Genomic DNA, 24,423 nt, shown 5'->3' with positions numbered 1-24,423 from the left:
AATGTCTTTGCCAGAGACAAAATGTTGTGTCTTGCATTGCACTCAAAAAGAGGCGAAATAAGAGTTTTTCATGGTTTTCCGTAGCTGAAAGTTTAACAGCTAGCATCCCTAGAGAATGGTTTCTTCCATCTGGGCTCCCATTATGTGTCTCTGTGGACCAAGAAAAAAAAGGGTTTCTGAGGAGAGGGGATGGCTGTTATTACACCAGCTGATCTGGTTTGAAAACCAGTTTATATTTCAGGCATAAAAGCACCTGAAGCAGTTGAAAACCAAACCACAGTTTTATATCTAATAGCTTTGATGTTTGAGAATTCAATACAGTCTTATAAGTCCTAAGATTTATTCTTTTAAATTACCTGTCAGAGCCTGTAAATTACTGTCTTTAATCCAAATTCCTCAAGGAGAAGAGCAGGAAGAAAACAAAACAGTTCCTGATTTTCAGAGTGTGTCCAGTTCTGGGGTTCATGAGTTTCCATTTGGAAGCTCGGCCCAGTTCAGTTGAAGTGTTTGTTTTTCTCCGTTTCCAGAGCTACGTGAGATGCTTTTTGCAGGAGAGTGTGGCCTTTCAAAGGCTATAAATTACACTCTTTTTGCTTCCTTTGGGTGATAGCTTATCGCTCAGAATTTGGGAATGCTCAGATTTGCAGTAGAGCTTTCTGAACCAGAGTCAGACGTTTCCAGTGTAATGCATTTGTTTGTAAAATATTCACATACGTGATTTTGCCAAACAAATGGTGAGCAAGAAGGCATTGGAGTTATCGATGAAGAGACCTCTGCAAGGCCTACAGAAGAAGTTACCTTGGGCTTCAGCCCATCTTTGCAGCTCCCATCTCCACATGCAGCTCCATCTCTCGAACTTGACACTTGCTTAAATGTCCATGACCAAAACTGGCTGTTGAGGTCACAGAATTAAAAGCCTGAGGTGCCTCTTGTGCAGGAGAGTGATTTATGATCCTCCTAATGTCTGTGGGTGGGGGTTAGTGTATGAGCCATACAAGCCCTTTCTATATACATTTGCAACCTACTTGCTTATTGTATGTTAGCAATTCTTAGTGCTCAGCCAAGACACCAATTCCAGATGTGTTATTTGTAGAATCATAGAATGGCCTAGACTGGAAGGGACCTTAGAGATCATCTAGTCCAACCTCCCTGTTTTGGGCAGGGACGCCACCTCTCGACTGGACCAGGCAACACATGGGGACTAAACAAGTATTTTATGGAAATTAAAACTGCTTCTAGAAATATGTGATTGTGTTACAGAATTTTCATCGTGGCCCTTCAGAACTGAAAAATGCTTTTCTTTTTAATTGCTGATTTTTCAAAATTTAATCCAAAGCACACTTTGATTTCAGCCTTAAATTCTAGAAGGCTGGGTGGTCACTAGTTTAAGTGTATTTTACGTATCCTCTTGAAGCATGATTACAGCCTTCAGTTTCAATTTTTTCATTTCCATTTAGGTCAGATCATTCTGGCAGAGCACAAGTCAGTCCTTGAATCCTGATGTGTCAGGAAAATAAAAAGAGCTCCAAGTTCTCACCCTGGTTTTCTCCTGAGCTCACATAGATTGACCTTGCTTTGTTCAGCTGGCACGTGTTTTTGCATTGATGGATTTTTGGCAACCATCCAGTGTTAGGTATCTTACAAATTAATTGGTCTCATCTATACTAGCAAAGGTTACAGTAAATGTCTAAGCTTGAGTGAAGTGTGAGAGCTTATTTTCTTTCTGCTGCAGAAAGAAATGTACAAAAAAAATGTTTTCCCTCATATTTTAAAATGACTAATTACCAGTGAAAACATTTTCCTATATTTTAATATTTAATGGTACTACACTTAATTATGTTGCAGAACTGAAGTGCACATTCTCCTCCCTGCTCTTTCATTTTTATGGATAATTCTCAGAGCTGCTTGAACTCGATCATTTTTTGAGAGGCAATATAAAAATTGTCATTTAAATGGTCAATTTATAACATATACACAGAAGTTTAGGGTCACCCTTCTGTAAAAGATGTACACAAATGCTTAACTTCATTTACTGTTACTTGTCTGTTTTGGCTCAATGCAGGAAGCTGAGCACATGCTCTGAGTCTCTGCAGTCCCAGTGCCTAGAGTAATGAACCAAAAACGATTGATGTAGGCACTGGTAAAATGAAATTTCTCAGTAACATGCAAATCTCAGGCATTGAAGTCCAGCCAGTGCATTATGGATAAAAGTAAGTCTCAATTAAAGATGAGAGGAAAATATTGGCAGTCTTTCTAGAACTGACTACAAGAATTGGGATAGAAACAACATGTACTTGAGCATCAAGCCTGCGTTTTGTTCTTGCAGACTTGAGTCCTTTTATTACACATTGTTTGGAAATACTGATCAGCAGCATGATCATAGGAATAGGGAGTTGATGTTTTGTCAGAGCACTGGCTGTGGCTCAGATGAAACCTTTAAACTTAATAGGGATACCCCAGAAGCTCTTGCAAGCAGTCAGGACACCAGATCCCCAAGGTGGTAGTACCCAAGTTTGTGAAACAGCTTTTGTTAATCAACTGCATGTTTGCCAGATGTTGACAAGCACAGCCCTAATTTCATTCTTTGGAATGAATCTGTGAAATGACCATGTGAGTTCCTTTGGTTGGTTCTCAGAGCTTTTGTAGTAACACAGTCCCAGTTAGAATGTCTTGCTCCTCAAGTTCAACATTGATTGTGCCCACCATAGTCTGATTTTAACTTTAGTTGATTAAAATTATCTAGCAAAGGTGACTTGGAGACATTTTACCTGTTGAATTAGCTGAGAATGCAAATCATTGTTCTGGCATCTTCTGTTTGTTACACCTATGATGATGCTTCCCTCAAACATTGAGTGTCTCTTAAATTCACCTATTTTTTTGCCTTGCTTGCCTCATTAGGCCCTGTATTTTTTAAAAAATATGGCTTAACAAAACTAATAATTACAGAATCTGTAGTAATAATATTTGGTGTTTAGTGATAATACAGAGAGCACGTAGAACCAGCTGGCACTCCACAGGAATGGAATTTGATACCTCCATACCAAAAGGAAAAAAAAATTATTTAAGAAAAGAGTTCCACAGACGGAGCAAAACCGTCTTTAATTCCCTTAGTTGTAAGGAAATCAGTGGCAGTGTTTATATGTCTTTTTCATCACTTACAAAAATAAGGCAATACTTAGTTTAGCACCTGGGATGAAGATGTATCTTCTCTTAAATTCAGTTTAATATGAAGAGACCTTTAAACTTTCAAAAATAAACACAGCAGCAATAGTAACAGCACAGAGTACATACTTTACTCTTTTTTAGCTATGTACAAAGGAATATCCCTACTCCAGTTTGAGTATGATATCTTTTGACGGCTTCAGAAAAGTGTCCACTGACCCAGAGCAGTTGCTGCATTTTTGCTTTTGAGCAGTAAGTGTTAATTCACGTAGAAGTCTGTGAAATATGAACCAGAAGCAGTGTAGTTCATGTCCAGTCCAACTGGAAATGTCAGCCTGATAGGTCATGTTTTGTACTTTGTGGCGGCATTGAAAAGAAAGATGATCATATTTGGGTGACTTGAAGACATTTAATAATTTGTCGTGTTGTATATCCCTGAAGTCCAAAGAGGAATATGGATCAGTGTGTGAACAACGCTGGATACACAGTGTAATTTTCATTCACAGAAAACTGAATGGAGAGCACTGGAATAGACTGGATCTTTCCCCTCCTCTATCTCTTACAACTACTTTTTCTCACACATTTCCTTCACATATTTCTATTCCTTTTTCTTGTATATTTTGCTTGTTGAATACGTTTTACAAAGTGTACAAGCCAAAAAAAGAAGGTGGGAACCAATATTTCAATGTATTTTGTTATGTTTTGAAAGGCTTTTCTTAGTGCAGATAAAGGAATATTCTGGGTGTTACCTCTGTTGGTACAAGCTAAAGTGCACAGGTTGTTGACTGGACAGTTGTGATGGTACCGGGATAGAGAGTTGAGGGCACAGCAACTGTCATGACGCTCCACAGAAGGGCCTTTGAAATGCTGCCTTGCTCCAGGCTCTATTTTGGGGTGCTGGCATACTGTGGGGGATTGGAGCTGACACTATATTCCTTCCTGGTCCAATGTTCAGATGATGAATGTGGCCAAATTCTTCTCCCACTTGCAGTGTCACAACAGAACAGATCTGTTGGTCCTGGCAGGGGGAGTTGGTATCTGTTGATCTGCAGCGCAGTGTCTAGCACCTTCCTCTCCTGCCGAGACTGTTTGGAAGCTGACGGAGCCAGCTCTCTTGTGGGGTGATGCCGAACCATTGGCAAAAGACCCATGTGAGACGTGTATCTTGCATCGTAGGGGATGGCCTTGAATGATGGTTTATGTACAAATTCAGTGGAGAGTTCTGCAACAGCCCATAGAGAGTACATTTTGAGAAGATCCATACATCAAAAACATAGGACTCGTGTATTTTGAGAACAAGGAGGGGAGCGCATGGGAATCCACTTTGGTTTAGATTTGTAGTGCCCTACGTGCTGTAGAAAGCACATTCATAGATTTCAAATCCTGAAAGCTCAGTTTGACCATTTAGTGTGCATGGCACAGGCTAGAAATGCAGAGTCTGCAGAGCAGCTGTATTATCGTTTCTGCATTTACTCATGACTTCTTTATGAGTTAACATCTCTTTTTTCAGGAAGATTTGCTCTATTTTGATCTAAATCCTATGTAGGAGGCTAATTAGAAAGCTATTCTGTCTCAAAATATACTGCCACTAGGGCTATTCATTAGAGATGTTTGATCCAGAGTAGCTTTTACGCCAGTGGGAGAGAGAACAGCCCAGTGGATGTTATTTTTGGAACCTGCTTTCCAAGATAGTTTGCTAAAACCCAGAGTTTACAAGTGCTCTGACACACTGTAAAATCTTTGTTTGCATCCTGTATATTATTTGAAGAAGCAGACTGAGACTTGGACCAATTTGCTTCATGTGCCTGGTGGAGCAAGACTCTTTACTGTTACTTCCTGGAGAGTTTTTATTAAGGCAGAAGCTGTGATCAGTAGTCAAGCTTAGCTCAGAACCAAACACCTAGAACATTAGATCAGGCCATTTTGACATTTATAGGTGACAGCAAATAAATAATATACAGCTCTTTATTTGCTATTGTGTGGGGGTCACTTGGCACTTCTAATTTCTTGCCGTAGCTCTGTTAGATTTTTTCTAAGTGCGTAAAGCCTTCAATCATGATCTTTCAGCTTGGAAGAAGTCCTTTGTTTCCTTCCCCCCCCAGCCCCCAATAACTGGCAGCATCCTCTCTTTTTCTCACTGCCAAGGGACATATTGCCAGCAGAGAGAAGTGGAAGCTATAACAGAAGGAGATGAAGACAACGAAGGCTGCTGCTGCTGTAAGCCTGGACACTTGCCTCACTTGTTATCATGTAATGCAGCCTTTAACCTCCGATGGCTGACATGGGAAATAACACGAACCCAGTACATCCTGGAAGGATATAGTATCATTGATAACAACGCTGCAACAATGCTGCAAGTGTTTGATCTGCGGAGAATACTTATCAGATACTATATAAAGGTAAACTCTTTGGTAAAGTGCACTGTATTCCTAGGCAAGTTTGTCAGATAGGAAGAATGCTGGCTGTCTATAGAAGAAAGAGCATTTGAACGTTTTCTGGATTTGTGTTTATTCGTCTGCACTACTAGCAGTCAGACTGACTTGGTGTTTTGTAGGGATAATTAATTCATATCTCCCTTTGCTACATTTGATTCTCACCACATAGAGTTAGTACAAAAAATCACAGGCATGCTTAAGCAGAAATCAAGAAGGTGAGTTAACATTCTTTAGTGATAAAATCATAGAAAGCATTCTTACAAAGCAAAACTTCACTGACAGTTTGTTATTTCTTCTTAATTTGGCCTTTCGCTTTTTTTTTCTGGAAAGAAAAAAATTAAAAATATCAGCAAGCATAAAGTTCTTGGGTAATCTCTGAAGAGCTCTTTCTCAAATGTACCTTTTCAGTAGTGCGGTCTCCCTTCTTACCTGCTGTTTTACATATATGCCACAACGTATTTGAAGTTGGTTTATTCCACAGATTAAACAGCAATTCATTTATGTCACTTCTGTATTTGAACAGTTGTTAAGATCACAATACAGATATTAATTTGTCAAAATAATAGAACCTCATAGTCTAACAAATGAAGAAATTGCTGAGCTTTATTGTCTTCTACGGAAACGAGAACAGCCAAATGCTGCCTCCTGTGCACCTAGTACTGCCACGAAGCCAGTCACTAAAGCTCCAAACCATCTCTGACATCTCCTTCCTACTTACATCCTTGCAATTGTAAAAAATCCTGTCACCCTTAGAGACCTGCTGTAAATAACTTTAAAAACAAAAGTGATTAGGTGAGACAATGCAGTAAAAAGAAGATCATTGTCTCACAAACCTGCCTTTGATCATGCAGTCGATTACTCTGTAAAATACAGACTGGGACTTCATATATAATTTTACAGGTAGTAGGGCCTGGTAACCACGCTGCTTTGTTTCATTAACTAATTAGAAATAAAACTGCATGTGAGCGTGATTGTTTTCATTTTAGAAGTGGGTTTTGTGGCTACAAATTAATTTTAAGCAATATACCTAACTAGAAAATCACCCTTCTTTAAACTGTGATGAATGTGTTGCTACAATTGTTTTGCTTTACTTTAAAAGGTAACGTGAATAACCTGAACATAAACTGGTGCAAGCTGTAATGACTCAGATTTTGATGGTGAACAAGACTGAAAAAAATTCCAGTCTAAGCTGAAATCAAACCAACATCTCATTAATTTGAAGCAGTGAAGAACTGTGCTTTGTAAACTGGAACTTTTTTAGTGCGTTTAAGTTAAGTAATGTGTAGAGGACTTGTGGAAAGTGTGAGGTTCATCACATGGGAAAGAAAATTTAATCGAGAAGTAGTTTAGGGCTTCTGGTTCTGGATGTACCCAAGAAGCAGCTGGCATAGGTAAAAATCGCTTAGACAAACTTCTGTCCCTTATGACACAGGTGTGGTTATGTGATCCTGTTTTGAGTAAAAGGGAAGTGGGTTAAAGAATCTCCACGCTACTGAGGTACACTGTGGCTCCGTCTCCGCTGTATGCAGATTTTGTTATGTCCACCACCTCTGGCTTTGAAGGAGTGAAAATTGAATCTCTTTTGGCTGGATTTAGTTGAGTCAGTACTGTAAAACTGCATTGGCAGATCTCCATTCTCCGAAAGGCATCAGTTCTTTAATGTACTTCTCTTCTTAGGGAAGGATGAAGAGAAGGTAACAACAACCTGTTGGAAGCTTCGATATTAGCCTGGGCCGGGGTTCTCTTCGGCAAAGGGAGAACATGCGCAGGAGATCTCTCCTGTAGAATGACACTTCCCAAAAGAAAGCTATATGGAGATTTTCTTCTCCTATTCTTTAAGTTATTAGTTTCTGCTAGGAATGGGAGCTTTGATAAGATTTGGTAAAATCCTTAGTACAGCCTCAGAAGTGAGAAGATTATATTATGTGATTATATTATGCATCTGATCATCTTCCATCCTGTTTAGTTAGTGCTTATCTCCAGATAAACAATATCAGAAACAGAAGTGAGAATTCATTCCTTTGCCAACTCTTTCTTATGGGGGAATTTTGAGCTGTAAAGACTCTGTGCAATTTTGCTGTGAACGTTTTAAAGCCCTGACACTTTCTTTCTAACGGTGGAGGAAATTAATTGTAAGAACAGCTCTGGTTAATGCAGTATTTGGGTCACATAAATCACAAATTCAGAAAGGACTTAGGATGGAGTTTCCATCAGCAACCGCACTTCCATTGCACTAAGCATTTACTTTCTGGTTTATTCTTTGTAGCTTACAATACTTTAAATATTTACCATATTATTTCTGAATTGCCATATAGCTGAGGGTGCACTTGTGCACGAAACATATCTAGGAAGAGCTACTAAGAGCAGAATTTAATTAGATGGCAGAAGTTTTTGCTGCTTCTATATATGATTGGGAGTCCGATTTTTTTTTTTTCCCCTGCTTCTTTGTAAACACAAGCGAGAATAATAAAAAAAGCAAACTCTCTCTTGAAGATCAGCGAAGAAGATGTATGCTTGGTTTCCGTTCTCCTATCCTTCAGGAATAATTACCATATTGGTGTTTTAAACAACGAATTGCACTGAGCGTCTTCTTCCTATCGTATTTATTTCATTTGCAGTTTCATTGACAGCCTAGAAAGGCCCGTGTTTCTTCTTATAAAAGGATTATTCTCCACAAATAAAATGGGTCAGCTCCTGTAGTCCTTCTGCATATATTTTGAAATCATTTCCTGCCCAACTACTGTGATATTTTTCCCTTGTGCCTTCTCCATCTCATCTCAATATATTCCTATTTAAACGACTTTTGGTATTCAAGAAGTCTGCATTTGCTGAGTGCTGTTCTTTCAGCTCCTATTGTTTCTGCATGAATCTTTTTAAAACAGTGTATTATTCTCCACATGCCAAGAAATTAAGGGTCCATCCTCAGTCTGTATCTGTCTGAATTGTCTTCTTCCTCTGGAGCTTAGTTCTCCTCTTGCCTGTATATTTTTGTACAATTTGAAAGATAAACTGTGGAGGGCATCTAGGATTTTTAAAAGGGTTGATAGTGCTTCTGTCCTTTTTAATCCATCATGTTTTCATTTTATACATTTATTTGCTTAATAATATTTCCATTACATGAGTAAAGTAAAACTAAATCATCTTTAGTCATGTTCACTTGCCCCTCATTTGCTTTGCAATCCAATTCCAAATTAGTATCTTTTATTAAAACAAAAATTATAATTGTAAAACATAGGGCTTTCCAGCTGATGCCACTTTCCCTTGAAGCACTAGAACTTCCCCTTAAGTTTCACATTCTTTTGAAAATGTGCTTTAAATTTGGTTTGGATAGATATTTTTTTATTATTTTGTTTATTATTATTATTATTATTTTAATGGCTCCAGACACATCAGTTAGAAGAACTTAAACTTGGAAACTTAGATAATATTTTAATAATCTAAGATTTCTGCAGGCATTTGAATGCTGAACTCTAAATTCTTATCATAGTCTATTGTTTGAATTAATTTTCCTGTAAGACAGAAAGGCACTAAAAATATGACTTCTTTATCTGCTGCCTGCTATTTAGATATCAGCTATCATCTTTCTAACTTGAACATTTTGTGAAGCAATGGTGCCAAGCAGTAAAAAATATTAAAAATATATACCATTTTGGGTAGTTTATGAGAATAAATCAATCTGCTTTAATGAGAGATAGAGTGACTAACATTTGCACATTTTGTCAACAGAGTATAATATACTTTACAGCAAGTTCTCCCAAAATCCTTGACTGGATAAAAGATGAATCCATCCAAAAGATACTGCAGCCATATGCAAAATGGCATTATATTGAACGTGACCTTGCAATGTTTAACATTAACATAGATGAAGATTATGTTCCCTGTCTCCAAGGAATAACAAGAGCTAGCTTCTGCAGTGTTTATCTGGACTGGATTCAGTTCTGTGCTAGAAAAAGAGTGGAGGTAAGCTTGTATTTATTTTTTTTTTAGTAGTAGTAGTTTAATTCTTGGTGTAGAAGTTAAATGATGCATGGTTACTCTCTTGCTTTCTTGGGACTAATACAATAACATTTATTTCATTTAAGCTGTCAGATGTAACATAAAAGTGAAATATATGTCTTGCAGAATGGGAAACGTGTTTTGGAGACCAGCCTGATGCAAAAGCTAGAGTTTTAAAGAGCATAAGTCTTTGAATACAGAAGCAATTTCTTATTGTGCAAACTTCCAACACCATTATTTCATCAGTTCTAGAAAGCATGTATATAGCAAATGCTCACGGAAGCACTGCTAGAGCAGGCTCCATTCAGGGAATGGCATCAAAATGTTGCTGTTCCTTCAGTGTTGCCAGTGTTTGGGTACATTTGCCAAACGTTTGTGATGTTTGTGTGTCCTTTCCAAAAATTTGCCTATATTTGGGTACACTCTTCAAGTGGTGGGGATGTGTGTACCAGACTCGGTCCTAGTGTAGGTCACCTTTGAGGGCTCATAATTCAAATGTGAACTGTTCCACAAACCCATGTGCAATCACTTTGCAGCTCTAGAAGTTCAAGAGAGGTTTTATGCCTACACATTCACATGCTTTGAGCCACTAAGATTACTAATGGTCTGCAATTATTTGTCGAAATATGCTACTGTATTTCCGTGGAATACTCAAAAGAGCCCAGAGGGAGAATAGAATTTCAAACAAGCACTTTCCCTCAATTTAATTTTCTGACTATTGCTGATAATGGCAAAAAATGAAAAGTGCATCTTACCTGGCCACTATGTGCTGGTATACGTGCATTTTTCATTCAGGATCACCGAGTGCCCATCCAATTTGCTGCCACTGACCTTAGCTGGCGCAACATCACTGAATCTTAACGTTTCTTCTTCACTTCAGTGCCTTCTCATGTCTCTGACCCCGAATATCCTTCCACCCGTTCCTCTGCGTGTCATTACATTGATACTGTCCTCACTGAATTGTTCCCTGAGCCTTCCCCACCATCTTCTCCTACTGGGAATTTGTCATCTTTTTTCTTTCCCATGTCCATAACTCAACTCCCAAGTTCTGACGCAAAAAAAAATTGCATGGTGCAGGGAAAGCCACTGTTAAGTATTGCTTTTCCACTTGTTATGTGGCTGAGACTTTCAAGCAGAATACTAGAGATGCCCAATAGACTTGAAATTTATCAGACTTAAAAGGGCAAACGAATGCTGGCACTAGTGTGCACACATACATATTTATATACACTTTACATCTTTGTATTTTACTTTTGTTTTATAATTCACTGATGATATACAGCTAAAGTTCATCTTGGAGCTGAGTTGTAAAGAAAGCTTCACTGTACACCTAGCCCTGAAAATCAATATATTTTACAGAAGAAGCCACATTCTCCATTATAATAGCTTCAGTTTTAGAAACAAAGAAAGCTATAAGAAATCACTCATTGCGTGGGCTGAACTAATAATCTGTATCCTCCTAAAGATTCACATTCGTTAGGGATTGTTTGAATTTTTTCATCTTGTTTGATAGCAATTTTTTTTTTAAAAAAAATTCAGTGAAGAAACTCTCCTGAGCTACTAGAGGTAAATGAAATGTTTTGACTGCTTTTTAAAATGTGAAGTCAGTGCCATCAATACTATAGAATTTAAATATATATATATATATCGTTATTCACTAAAATTGTGTTCCTCCAAATAGATTGTTCTTCTGGAATCTGTGGTGGGATTTCGTAGACACATGAGAAGGGTTTTGGCCGCCTCCAGTTGCAGTGTCTCTCAGCAATAAGGAATCTGAATGGCAGATCTGAAAGAAAAAAAAACAAAGCAAAAGGAAACAAACAAAACCCCCAAACCCTATTAAAAAAAATCCACCACTACCAAAGCTACCCTCCCTTGGGGTCTCACAACCTGAGACTGAAATGTGCTGCTTCTAGCCAGTGGAAAGAATAAACTCACATTTTGCGGAAAGCCTCTGATCTTCCTTCTTGTTCTGTTTAATTGCAAAAAATGTTTTTGTGTGTAGGTCCAGCTACATGCACATGTTATGAATGGTACCACTGATGGTATTGCTGTGCTTTTAAAGATGGTATTTGCATTTAGAATAACATGCTATTCTTAAAACTTTGTAGCACCTGGATAGTGATGAGGATTCTCCTCTAGTGACACTTTCCTTCGCCTTGTGTATATTGGGTCGAAGAGCTCTGGGAACTGCAGCTCACAATATGGCCATCAGGTAATTTTTAGGAATCCTTTTTCTTCACCTTAAAGCAAAGACCTGTTTGTCTTTTTCCACTTGATGTGAAATCTCAACAGAAGATTAGATCAAGGTGAAGCCTCTTTCCTCCATAAAATAATCTATTTCCTGCCATTCCCAGACATCTTTTACTTTGGTGGTTGGCTAAGTAACTAATATCCATCTTTGTTTCATGGGGCAAAGCAGAATTTGGCATTGAAGGAATGGGTTATTGCTTGTGTTCGCTCATCCCTGGTCTGACTACCGGAATGCTGGCTTCCTCCAGAAGAGGAAGAAACTGCAAAGTCACCCAACATCTAGTTAGCTAAATAATAAGTCCATAAGGGTGCTATGTTTCCTCAGGGCTGTATTCTTATTCGTTGTGCCTCTTGATTTTGGCACCTGAGGGAGAACTTCATGTCTCTTGAGAACACAGCTTTCTCGATTCTCTGTCTCCCTTATTCATTTATTCACTCTTTCATTCAAAACACTTCTAGAAAATCTTGTTAAATAAAATATGCCTGGTTAAGATTGTTTATGAACATGCTCTTCACCTTAAATTTTTAGGAGGGATTCTTTCATATTCACTAGGAGTTCTGAGTTGCCTGGGTTTTATAAAGTACTGTTTACATTCTGTTACAGATAAGGCATTTTATTAAGGAAATAATCTTTATTTTAATAAAATCTAATTTCTCACCTAATTTTACATTTTTATCAGATGTATTTGAACTGACTGTGTTAATAACAGTAGATAAATTGAGTAAATAGAATTTCTGAATGACCTTGCTGTATTGTACAAAACAGTGAGCGAAGTTAACTAGCCCTCTATCAACATGCTCCTTAGAGGATTTGTCTTACTAACAAGCAAACAAAGGCAGCATGTGTTATTTTGAATGCTTTTTGTGTTATGAGATAAAACAATCCTTTTAAATATTCATTCTAGCTTTATTATCTGCAGAGATGTTTGTAATGTTTGGGTTTATGTCTTCCTCTTCCAGTCAGTCACACAAAATGTTTGTAGCCCACATGGCTGCTTTTTTCTGCTTTCTAAAGTGACTTTTGTCGTCTCTTTTCTACGCGTCTTTGCACATTCACTTCCTGTAGTAGCTTACTTCTCAGTTGAGTTTCCCCTCCCTTCATTTCTGTGCACTCAAATTAGTGTGATGTTTAGTTAGTCACTGATATTTTTAAAATTACCCTGTTTTTTTGATGATCTAAATTTTAGAGTTCGGGGACGTGATAGAGAAGTTGATGTGAATTTCTGATTATTTTTTTTTGAGAAAAGATTAAAGTCATTTTGATCTGGGTCTGCAAAAGGTATGTCACAGCAATGTTAGAAATTCATCTAAAAATACCACAAAAGCTTCCTAAAACTGTCATCAACTTGCATGTACTTTCCACTGGATCTTAAAATCTTCATTAAAATGTTTTGGCAGAAGTGCAGATGCAATAGCAATGTCACCTATTTGTATTGGCTCACATTGTTGGTAGCTAATGCGAAGAAATAATATTATCAGAGACTTTCTAAAGCTTTACATGGAAAGTATCAAGGTTAAGGATAATTATTTGCAAAGTCTTCTGTAAACATTTTAATAATAATTGCAGGAGTCAGCTATACAATGTCCTTTTATAATCTGGAAATTTATCAATGAACCAAATTAGTTCCTCTCTTTTGGTGAGTGGACATTCCATACTTAAAAATACTTTTCTTGGGGAAAAAGATCTGTAGAAAGCCAAAAATATCACAGTCATATGCAGTACACAGCACTATCCCTGTATGTTCAATTAAGTCCTAGTTTTCTTTTTTATTAAGCATGTGCTTCAGGGCAGTATCGAATCATTGTATTTTTAAAATGTACTTTGTGACATAAAAGGGATTAACTGGAAGCTTCTGTCAGTATCTTTTTCAGTGGTGCTTCACAAAAGCTTCCATAGAAAAGTTTCGCTGTTGAAAAAACTTTGTCACTTACCCACCTGGTTAAATTACCTTTACTGCGTTTCAACTGTTAGAATGATTTGGGGGAAAAGGGAATCCGAGTAGCACAATTCAAGTTATCAGTTGCTACAGCTGCGAAACATGACTTGGTGAAATGTGCTTATTCTTGTTTTAAAGAATTTGTATTTTTATTTTAATTGACAAAAGCAATTTAGTAGAAATTATTAACTAAGGAGCAAGGTGGGTACGCTACTCCCAGACATCAAGACCTTCATCAGCAAAAATCCCCCACATGTATTTGCTTCAGCACAGTGGGCAGTTCTTTACCTACTTACTGTGTTTACTGATTTACACAGTAAACTGATTTACACAGTAAATAACCCCTTCGGAAGGTCATTTAGAACTTGGTCACTGGTCCTCACCCCCAGTTCTCAGGTTGGTGCTGGTCTGCTTTCAGTCAGATGGGGTCAAAGTACTTAAGGTCCTCTGAATCTGGAGAAATTGTTCCTTAGGTGATGTGTCAGAGTCCTTTTCCTTGAAAAGATGCTGGGATATTTTGGGGACCTTTTGGAGCCTATTGCCGCTGAAGAGGTTTTTAGTTTTCTGCAGAGATGGTGTCAGTTCAGGCAACCCCACAGCCAGCTGTGTGCGCAAGGAGGATGTGCTGCATGGAATCACAGAATGTGTGGGTTGGAAGGGACATGTGAGCAGGGACATGTTCAGCATTTGTCGGTGATGTGGACAGCGGCATCAAGTGCACCCTCAGCAAGTTTGCCAATTCCACCAAGCGGTGTGACGCCTTGGACTCACTTGAGGGAAGAGATGCCATCCAGAGGGACCTTGACAGGCTTGAAAAATGGGCCAGTGCAAACTGCATGAGCTTCAACAAGTCAAAGTGCAAGGTCCTGCACCTGGGCCGGGCTAATCCCAGGCACAAATACAAACTGGGCACAGAGTGGGTTGAAAGTAGCCCTGAAGAGAAGGACTCGTGATTTGTTCTCTGTGGTAACTGCACAGGTAGTGGGAAACTTCCTCTGGCCTAAGTCTAGCCCTTGCTGTGTTGTGAGGGGTGACAGTCACCCAACGGCTGCACAGGAATAGTAAGGCAAAGGTAATGTCACACTGAGCTGTGCACTACAGAACTGAGATTCAAGTTTACTCTGTGTATGTAAACTACCAATTTGCACTCATTTACACATGATTTTGTCTAATCTATTAATCAGTAAATGTCACTGTGTAAACCAAGATTTTAAAATCTCTTATATAATGTATGTAAATAATTATTCAGTGTACCTGTTCATGTAAATGTCAGTAGAAACCCAACATTAACACTAGATTACACAATAAATGCATTCATTAAGAAGGCAGAGCATTACTATGCAAATCACTTGCTCTTTTAAACTGTCATTAGAGGCATCCTGCACAAAATGAAATTTGAAGAACAACATGACATTACCATTCATTTATTCAAATATAAGTGATTTTGGTGTGCATTTGTAAAAAAAAATTACTTAATAATCATATTCAGCCACTAGACCTGCTAGTAAATAAATGTTTAGTATACATGTAGAATTTGGAAAAATATAAAAATCTTTGAATAAAACATCTCTCACCAGATACTTCCAACGGTACCAAGCATGGATGCTCAGGTCCCCTGAGCTCCCTCTGGGTATTATCTCTCAGCATGGACAGGGGGTCACTCCGAGGAATGGTTCTGCCTGGAGGAACTGCTGCTCACGCTGAAGCCCAGGGGAGCAGCTGGCTCCACCTACCCCTAACCTCCCGGGCACCACATAGCATTGCCCAGCAGCTGAGGGGAAAGAGGCAGGAGGACACGGGACACGGTGCCACAGCGCTGCCGGTGATGCTGTGTTGCTACGTGGAGTTCAGGCAGACAGCGTGGCTTTCCCTTTGCCGGTGCTGATCAGAGCAGAAGTGGAGGAGAAAAGTTTGACACTTCACAACCAATGTAATCTAAAATATCAAATTAAGAATGGCTACTACTGAAAATATTTCTTTTGGGTAACTTAGAACGCTCAGGTCATTACCAGATCACAGGCATGCATGTTTCTTTATTTCTTAAATAAATCCACAGTTAACATGGGGAAAGGTCTATAAACTGCAGGCAGAGGATGGGGTTTGGTGTGCAAAATATGTGCAGGTATATTCACCAGCTCGTTATTCTTCAGCCATACTGTTTTCAGGCTCACATCAGATGCTTTTAGTTTCAGCTGCTGGAACAATGTCAGGAGTGCAGTAGGAGGGATTATTTCCTCTAGCTCTGTTGCCCTCCCTCTGGTATTTGTGGTGCTACTTAATCTTCTCCTTTCTGCACGTTTGAGGGGCCGACGGTTCCCACACACCTACTAGTCTTGTTCTAAAATAGCTTGAAGGTACGACAGCAGCTTTTCAGGTTCTTAGCTCAAGGGGGTTAGAAATGTTGGTAGAAGTAGTAGTTACGCTTGTGATAAACGTCATTTCTTTGGCATGTGAATTTACCTTAGCTAGTTTTTAAAATATTTTGAACAAGCCTGTAACTACAGCAGATTGCTAAACAAGGTGTTTTTAAAGCTGGGCCAAGAAAGCAGCAACAACTTTGAGTGAGGCCTGAGATCAAAGCTGTTGGTTTTACAGTTTCCTTCTAATCTCATTAGAGTCTTCAGGAGAGAAGATAACAATAGGAAGAATAACAACAGCTGTATCTTATGTGGATTAAGGGCTTCATGTTACAGAAGTAATGGCTTGAGATAGTGTCACATTATAGGCAGAACATACCCAAAAGCCTCATTATGATTGGCAAGAGAATAAAAGATGTCCATGGTTTTGTGAATACAGCAATCTCCTCCAGACCTCTCCAGTGGAAAATACAATATATAAAATAATTGACTCTCAGCCTCTCACAACTACTGCCACTGCTGCTTTGTTCCTTGCAGCAGTCATATTTGTTCTTAAAAATGCTGGTTAGAGAACTTATTATGGAGAGGGGTGGGAAATGGATGAGTCTTCCCTAACTAAGCACAGCGAGAGCTGTACGCGCTCCCCTCTGCTGATGCTCAGCTGCAGTTTGCAGAGCTGTCCTAGTCCTCGCCTTGCTTTCAGCAGATACCGCTGTGCACAGCAGCCTGTTTAGCATGTGCTGATGCCTGTAAGATGCTTGGATGTGAACGCAGACTCTTTGTCTGGTGTTCAGATTTGGCTCTGAGAGCCTCCAATGATGTAAAAACCAGTTCTCTCTCCTGCCTACATCTCCCTTCATCCCAGACAACTTTTCAGAGCAAATATAGGGTGTATTATGTGGGAAAAAACTATTCTACAGCTTATCACTAGGTGCAGAGTTCAAGGTAGTTTTTTCAGTTTCATTCTGGGAGGACTATTTAGACGCAGAAGTGTTTTTTTCCAGGCAGGGATTCAGCTGTGTGTGCTGGACATTGTCTAGTGGGTGGGCAGGTGAAAGGACCCTTCCTGGTTTCCAGCCTTTTCAAACGAGATGATAGTCACATTTCACCATGCTGGCTGTACCCACTCTCTTTTTTCTCCAGCTGGTTTATTCGAGGGCTTTCCTAGATGTTGAGCAGGATTTGGGTATATTATGATTTTATAAACCGTGGAGATGATTGATTGAAAGTCAGTGGGGATCAGGACCCGCTCCTTGAAGACATGTAATAACTCCCATTGAAATCAGTGCATGATGCCTGTCTCACGTAGGCATGTTTTAATACATAATTAGTACTAATAAATGCAAATAAGATAAGCATTCAGAAGAGCTTCCCTGTGCTTTTCATGTTCCCAGCAGCAACAGCAGCCTCGCCTTCCTGACTGGCCTTGGTCCTAGTGGTAGTTGATTTGTATTGCATGGCCGTTTTCCTGGTAACATCTATGCCTTTCCATTTTAATTTCTAAAACATGCCACCCACCAAAGGGCAAAATTAGACTGTATCTGAACTGAAGATAGGTCAAGCAGTCTCCCAGTCTCTCTTCCTCCTCTCTTGGAGAAATGAAAAAAAATTAAGGACTTTTTTTTTTTTTCCTCTTAAAGTAGTTAAGAAAGCTCTATTATGTGGAAAGATTAGGCGTTCTCTGGAGAAAGCCTGGGCAGTAATGAAAACCACTAGCATCTTAATGAAGCTTCTCCTCAGAGCCTTTACAATCTAAAAAATCAACTGTTGTAAGAGTGAGTAAAAACTTGGCAGGTAGATGAAACCATGTCCTGTGTGTTTGCAAGAGATGCCTGTTTTTAACAGATGGTTCTGTGTTCCTCAATTTTGAGATCACTTCTTCAGGACAGCACTCCTGCTGTATAAGCATTATACCAGTGCTTGTGGTGTCATGGGAAATTTGTGATTTGAGGTGTGAGCTGGAGTTGAGCACTGGTTGTTTCCCCTCTTTTTTTTCCACTCATGCTACCATTTTCTAACAACTACGTAAGTTTGTACCTTTTGCCTCTAACTTAAATCTCAGGTCCAGGCAAGCTGTCATCCAAGGTCAGCCGGAAGTGGTTACATCTATTTTCTTATATTAGAAAAAAGAAACCCAGTGCATATTTGCTTTAGGGCTCATTTTTTCAGTATGAAATGCTAGTTGTTCTCACCTTCTTTGCTGAACAGTTCCTGCAACTTAATATTCTTCTTAGTTCATCTGGTTTAATGTTCACAGTGGATTTGAGTTTCATGACAAAAGTCTCAGATTGGAAAATACTTTTTACAGCTTTTTTTTTTTAAAAAAAAAAAAGAAATTACCCTGCAAGGAAAACTGCTAAGAGTAATAGGGCCAATCAATAAACTTTCAGATGAGTTCCCATTTGACAAACTTCTGCTGCCTGCATGGGGATTGCAGAGCAGCGTCACTCTTTGACCTGGACTTTTGGAAGCAGCCCCCTGAGGCACCCCGTGACCCAGCTACCCGTCCTTAGGACATCCTTTGTGGTGACGCGTTTACCCTGCAAGCAGAAGGAAAACCACCCACCTTGAGGAAAGGATTCTCATCAGGAACACACGATGTGACCCCTGCTTCACACCCGCAGCAGGAGCTCACCCTGTGCCAGCGGGTCACTGGTCACTGTGAAGCTCTGTGCGTGGCCGGTAACTGTCAGGGCTCTGGCTTGGTGAGACGGGAATGAGTTCTGGGAGTGACTGCTCCCTTTCTCTTGCAGCCTGGACTCTTTCCTCTATGGGCTCCATGCACTGTTCAAAGGAGACTTCCGCATAGCAGCAAAAGATGAGTGGGTCTTTGCAGACATGGATTTATTGCATAAGGTTCTTGCCCCGGCAATCCGAATGTCTCTAAAGCTACACCAGGTAGGATCTTTTTTTTAATTTTTATTTTGAACTTCTATTACTGCGTATTTTCTTAGAAAGAAAACTTTAGAAACTGTCCAATTTCTTTTTTTTTTTAAAAAAAGAGATGGAAACTGAATACTTGTTGTCTTATTCTGAGAAACTTCTTTAACCAGAATAGAAAAGCTTGGCATTTATTTATTTTGCATTCACTTGATCTTCTTTTCTGTAGCCCCTAGCTCCTCGTTTAAAACCATTCATATTGCAGAACTTGACCCTGCATTTTTCATCAAAACAAAACTGACAGTCATGTCATGTTTTACTCACGTGGATACTATAAAGATGGTTTCTAGATTGAAAAGAAATACATTGATTAGACTAATTTCATTGCTAATTTGCCAGTCCTTTTGTGAATGGCAGTACACATGTAGTGCTTCCATATGTTAAAAGACACAGCTGGGAGGAGAGTGGTTTGAAGAGTTAGTGTCACGGCTGTTTATTTGATTATGTTGGGCTGTTTCTGACTCTGTTTTCTCTTCAGTTGTAAAAATCTGGCTCGCCTCCATTGAACTTTCTCCAGTTTCTTCAGGTCAACCCCTGTATAGCTTGGAGTTGATTCTGTTCTTCCTCTGGCACATTATGATTTAGCATCGTATGCATTTATCACGCATGATATTTGTAATTGCTCTGAATGTAACCAAAGTGGAACTGCTGTGAATTAATATCTGAGAATCTGACACAATAGCTTTATGAATGTTATCACTGCCTGTGTTTCTGCATGACAGCTCAGGTAGTAACACAACACTGTGATATCCGCTGATGGATTCCCGGTCTGTGCTTTTGTTGGTGTTTTTGTGAATAAAACTCAGGGTTTCCACAAGAACTGTGGAACACCCCAGGTGATTCCAATCTCCCTCTGGCTTACCCAAAAGCTCTGATTCCCGTGGTTTCCCACTTCATAAAACGAAAGTGGATAAGCTGGCATTCTACAGGTGTCTTTGTCCAGTGGAGACAAGAGATGAAAACAGGTTATAATAAAACAAAAATTGTACCTTTTTATATTACGGTTAAATTAATTGTTCTACCTCCCCAAAGTAGTATGTATCAAATGGCAATTCACTTGGGGGGGTCAGCTGGCAACTGTTCGAAAAACACAATTTTGTTTATTGTAATAGTTTTTGTGTTTTCACAGATACACCTGACCTTCTCAATACTTTCTTGTGTCCTGCCAGGACCAGTTTACTTGTCCAGACGAATATGAGGACCCAGCAGTTTTGTATGAAGCGATCCAATCTTTTGAGGAAAAGGTTGTGATTTGTCACGAAGGGGACCCAGCCTGGCGCAGCGCTGTACTCTCCAACAGAGAGGAGCTGCTAACCCTGAGACATGTGGTAGATGAAGGAGCAGACGAATACAAAGTTATCATGCTCCACAAAAGCTACTTGAGCTTCAAGGTTATCAAGGTACATACAACATCTTTCTAGTATTGCAGTAGTTTAGGATTGTGGTAACTAATATTATTTTGAGGTAATCTGGCCCATGAAGAGGTTGATTGTAGTTATTGGAGTAGGGATTGAGGACTAAAAGAGCTCTCTTCAGTTGGCTTCCATTTTGCACCCATACATTTGTGTATCTGAAATAAGATTCCAGGCTTTACCAGGGAGTAGCTCCAAAAGTTCACAAAACCTGTTGGTGCAAAGACGTGAGGTGCTTGCACACACAGCTACTGCTGTTCTGCCTAGATCGCATAGTTCTGCATCTGAAGTAGCAAACGTTTTCACGTGATCCACATGTTTTTAACCTACCTGTAGGTCAACAAGGAGTGTGTCAGAGGGCTTTGGGCTGGGCAGCAGCAGGAACTGATTTTCTTACGCAATCGTAACCCAGAGAGAGGAAGCATCCAGAACAATAAACAAGTCTTGCGGAACTTAATTAATTCTTCATGTGATCAGCCACTGGGATATCCAATGTATGTTTCCCCTTTAACCACCTCGTACCTTGGGACACACAGCCAACTGAGGAACATTTGGGGGGGACCTGTCAGTTTGGACAACATTAAAAAGTGGTTCAGATCCAAATGGTTAAGGTAGGTGTTAAATTTTGGCTATGCAGAGACCTTGCAATCTCAGTTCCACTGTGTTTTCTGTTAAAAGAGAGTAATTCTGTACTGTTATCTGTGAGTAAAAAATTAATTGCAAATAACTTGGAATATAACAAAATAGCCCTACAGGTATAGCAGAAAGCAAACTCATTAACACATTCATGGCTTGTAAGCAAAACTTTTTACATGTTTAACAAGATTTATTATCAAATCACTTAGCACTACAGACTCATACCTTATTCCAGGGAATGTTACTGTTTATGCCTTGTGCATAAGGGTAGTTCGGTGACATGTTAGAACATGAGTAAATGCCTTGAAGAACTATGGTGGGTCATGCCGCAAAGCTTTTGGCAGTATGGATGGTCATCCCCAAATTGTTGTTCTTGACCAAAACACACCTACAAATGTACTTGCTATATACCAGAACTGCCAGACTTCCCCTAGATCAGGATGTAACCCATTCCATCTCTCATTCATAGGTGCACTTTTCATACAGCAATAACTCACTCTCATCTCATTCCTTTCACCTGCCGATCGCCACTGTGGCTAAGGAGAGGCAGAGGACCATGGGAGCCAGTTTACATGCTAAGACCTATGCTAAAATGCCAAGATTAAGTCTAGTGGCTTAATAGGCTAGTTTCCCACCATTCAACTCATTCTCACTGAGCTTCCCATTCCTTGTCTTTGCTACTTGGTTACCTTGTGCAAAAACTGATTTTTAGAGTCCATTGTATCACTAAATAAAGAGTTCTGAGGTCTTACAGAGCTCCAAAACCACTTAACACGGACAAGGAAAGGTTTGGTTTGTGGCCTGTACAGTTTTGTTCCAAGTAAGCTTACCATGTCATCATCTTTGTCATCTCATAAAACGTTGAAAGACCTGCAGCAATGTGAGAGAGTACAGTTACACATTTTTAGGGCACCTTACATTAGTGGCACAAATTTTTGTCCATAATAACTGTCAAACCACGTGTGTGTTCCTGGAAACAGAATGCGGAAGGACTGTCATGCAGCTCACCACGAGAGAGGTAACGCTGAAGAGGGGGATAGTGGAGGGGGATCTTCGTCTGGCAGCAATTCCACAGGCAATTCAAGCCAGAGCAGTAGCTCGCAGCCCACCAGAGATGGAACCCCACAGTTGCAAACTTCATCTCAAGAGGTCCACCAGCGTGCAGGTATTTCCATAACTTACTTGGCTTTTTCTGTAGTCTTCACCTGAGGGGCTACACAGGCAGATGCTTTTGGGATGTGCTCAAGTCCAGTGGAGAACTAATTTTAGAAAGGGAGAGCTTTGTCTTTCCTTATGACCAAGCACGTGTAGGACATGCTTCCTGATGTTGTTGGGGGTCTATATTTGTGATGCAGAGAGCCCACACCACAGTGAGCCTGTGTTTATTGTTGGCTAGGAAGAGCAGAAGTGAAAGTATGCAGAAATTTTAATTGTCTTGGAAGGACCATGACTATTTATTTGAGGGATTGGTTTGGCTGTTCATCAGTGCATGTGGGAAATGAATAGGAAATAACTTATTACATCTATACAGCAGTTACCAGGAGAAAATTAAATGTTGCCAGTCATTCTGTCAACTAACAGCTGAGCCCTTCTCAAATTAAACTATAGATTAAAAAATACTTCCGACTTATTCACAAGGTAGAAATACTTGCCTTCAAGTGGGAAATATATGTTAAGTTTGGCAGTGGGTCACAGGGAGACCTATCACTGTGAGATCAGGCCTTCAAAGCCAATTAACTCAATCTTTCAATAAGTTGTGGCATTTATGTATAAAAGCAGAGGACTAGAAGGGTATGACACTTGTTTATTTCCCCATAGATCATTTTGACCTATAATTAAAGATACTGGACAGGACTGGAGAAAATCTCGCCCTGAATATAAATCATGTTGTAAGAATAAAATAACTGCTGCTTTTAATTGAGTCTAGCGTTAGAGGAATCCTCATGTGCATACTCATAACTTGACACTGCAGTAATCAGAATGGCAAGCTTCATTGTAAAATAATGATCCTGAGCATGCCATACAAGAATGGAAGTTAATTACGAGTTGTTTGAAAGAATGTATTGGGTGCCTGGAAAGCCACAATCAAGAGAGAAGGTCACAGTTAGGAAAAGCAACCTGGCTTTAAGGTAACATGAAGAAATGCACAACAAATACAAGGAAGTGGAATATAGCAAATACAAATCAGTATTCAGTCCTGAGAGACTACTGATAAGAGAAAGAGGATGAAACATGGACAAATTTCTGGCTAATACCATTAGGGATAAAAAGATGGAAGTGAGTTTGTGGCCATTTATTTTTTTTAAGTATTAGAAGCAAAAGAAATGCTGACAGTGGTCTTGATCCATCAAATATATAGAAAGATAGAGTTGCCAATAATGTAGAAATGAGAAAAGAAATATTTGGTTTGTATTGGGAAAAATGCAGACGACCTGTTATCTGATCACGAAGCAATTCCTTCCATCCTAGAAGCTGCAAAGAACATGAAAGAGCAGCTATCAAATCTTTATGTTTAATTGAACAAATCCAAATGACTCTTGCTCAAGAAGGTTTTTAAGAGAGCTGCTTAAAAAGCAAACTCTGTTTTATCTTCAGTAAATATCAGGACGCTAAGGCAATACCAGGGGACTGGGAGGGCACTTAATGCTGTGCCTGTTGTTAAAAAAGCAGAATGAAAAGGGTGACTTGGGTAGTGTATGTCTGTCCATCTGACTTTGGTTCAGGACACTGCTGGCCTACCACATGCAGTCCTAGTACCCTAATTTAAGAAGGACATTTCTAATTTGGAAGGAGCTCAAAGAAGAGCCAAGAAAATGATCAAAGATCTGGGAAATATATCCTGTAGTGAAAGATTAAGAGCTTTCAAACAATTTATATCATGCTTTGATCATAGTCTGTAATTACTTACCTGGGCAACAAAAGGTGACCAAAGACAATTGATTTGAGCAGACTTGGATACAGTAAAGCTGAACAAATTCAGATTTTAAATCAGGTGCACATTTTTAACAGAGACAGTAAGTAAACAGTGAAAAAAGTGACCGAGTGTTAAGATGGATTCTCCAAGACTAGAGATATTGGCTACATGTCTTAAAAATAGTCATAGTAATTAGTAGTACCATACAGTAGTTCATTCCAGGAAGTTCTGTGGCATGTGCTATATAGCACAGCAGACTAGATGATCGCAGCAATCCCTTCTAGACTCATAATCTGCAAATCAAGTTTCCATATTTCATATTTCATTTTGCAGCCTGGTGCCACTGAGTCTGTGAAATGCAATGAAAGCTTTCTATAAAAG

General features: G+C 39.3%; 1 protein-coding gene across 1 annotated transcript in view; it reads left to right on the top strand.

The window, feature by feature from the left end:
- The window catches only part of LOC104277010 (pecanex-like protein 2), a gene marked incomplete at its 5' end in the record, with an annotated part of 53,956 nt that overhangs the window by 24,179 nt on the left and 5,354 nt on the right, over nt 1-24,423 (top strand). Inside the window, 7 exons of the mRNA XM_009873515.1 lie at nt 5,308-5,561; nt 9,324-9,557; nt 11,705-11,808; nt 18,894-19,038; nt 20,250-20,480; nt 20,829-21,103; nt 22,109-22,293. Coding sequence (XP_009871817.1) covers nt 5,308-5,561; nt 9,324-9,557; nt 11,705-11,808; nt 18,894-19,038; nt 20,250-20,480; nt 20,829-21,103; nt 22,109-22,293 — 1,428 coding nt within the window. The remainder of the gene's footprint in view (nt 1-5,307; nt 5,562-9,323; nt 9,558-11,704; nt 11,809-18,893; nt 19,039-20,249; nt 20,481-20,828; nt 21,104-22,108; nt 22,294-24,423) is intronic.

Source organism: Apaloderma vittatum, unplaced genomic scaffold (genome assembly GCF_000703405.1).
Source record: "Apaloderma vittatum isolate BGI_N311 unplaced genomic scaffold, ASM70340v1 scaffold21807, whole genome shotgun sequence".
NCBI classification, from domain to species: domain Eukaryota; kingdom Metazoa; phylum Chordata; class Aves; order Trogoniformes; family Trogonidae; genus Apaloderma; species Apaloderma vittatum.
Note: the sequence above shows the minus strand (reverse complement) of the source record. Positions and strands in the feature narration are given on the sequence as shown.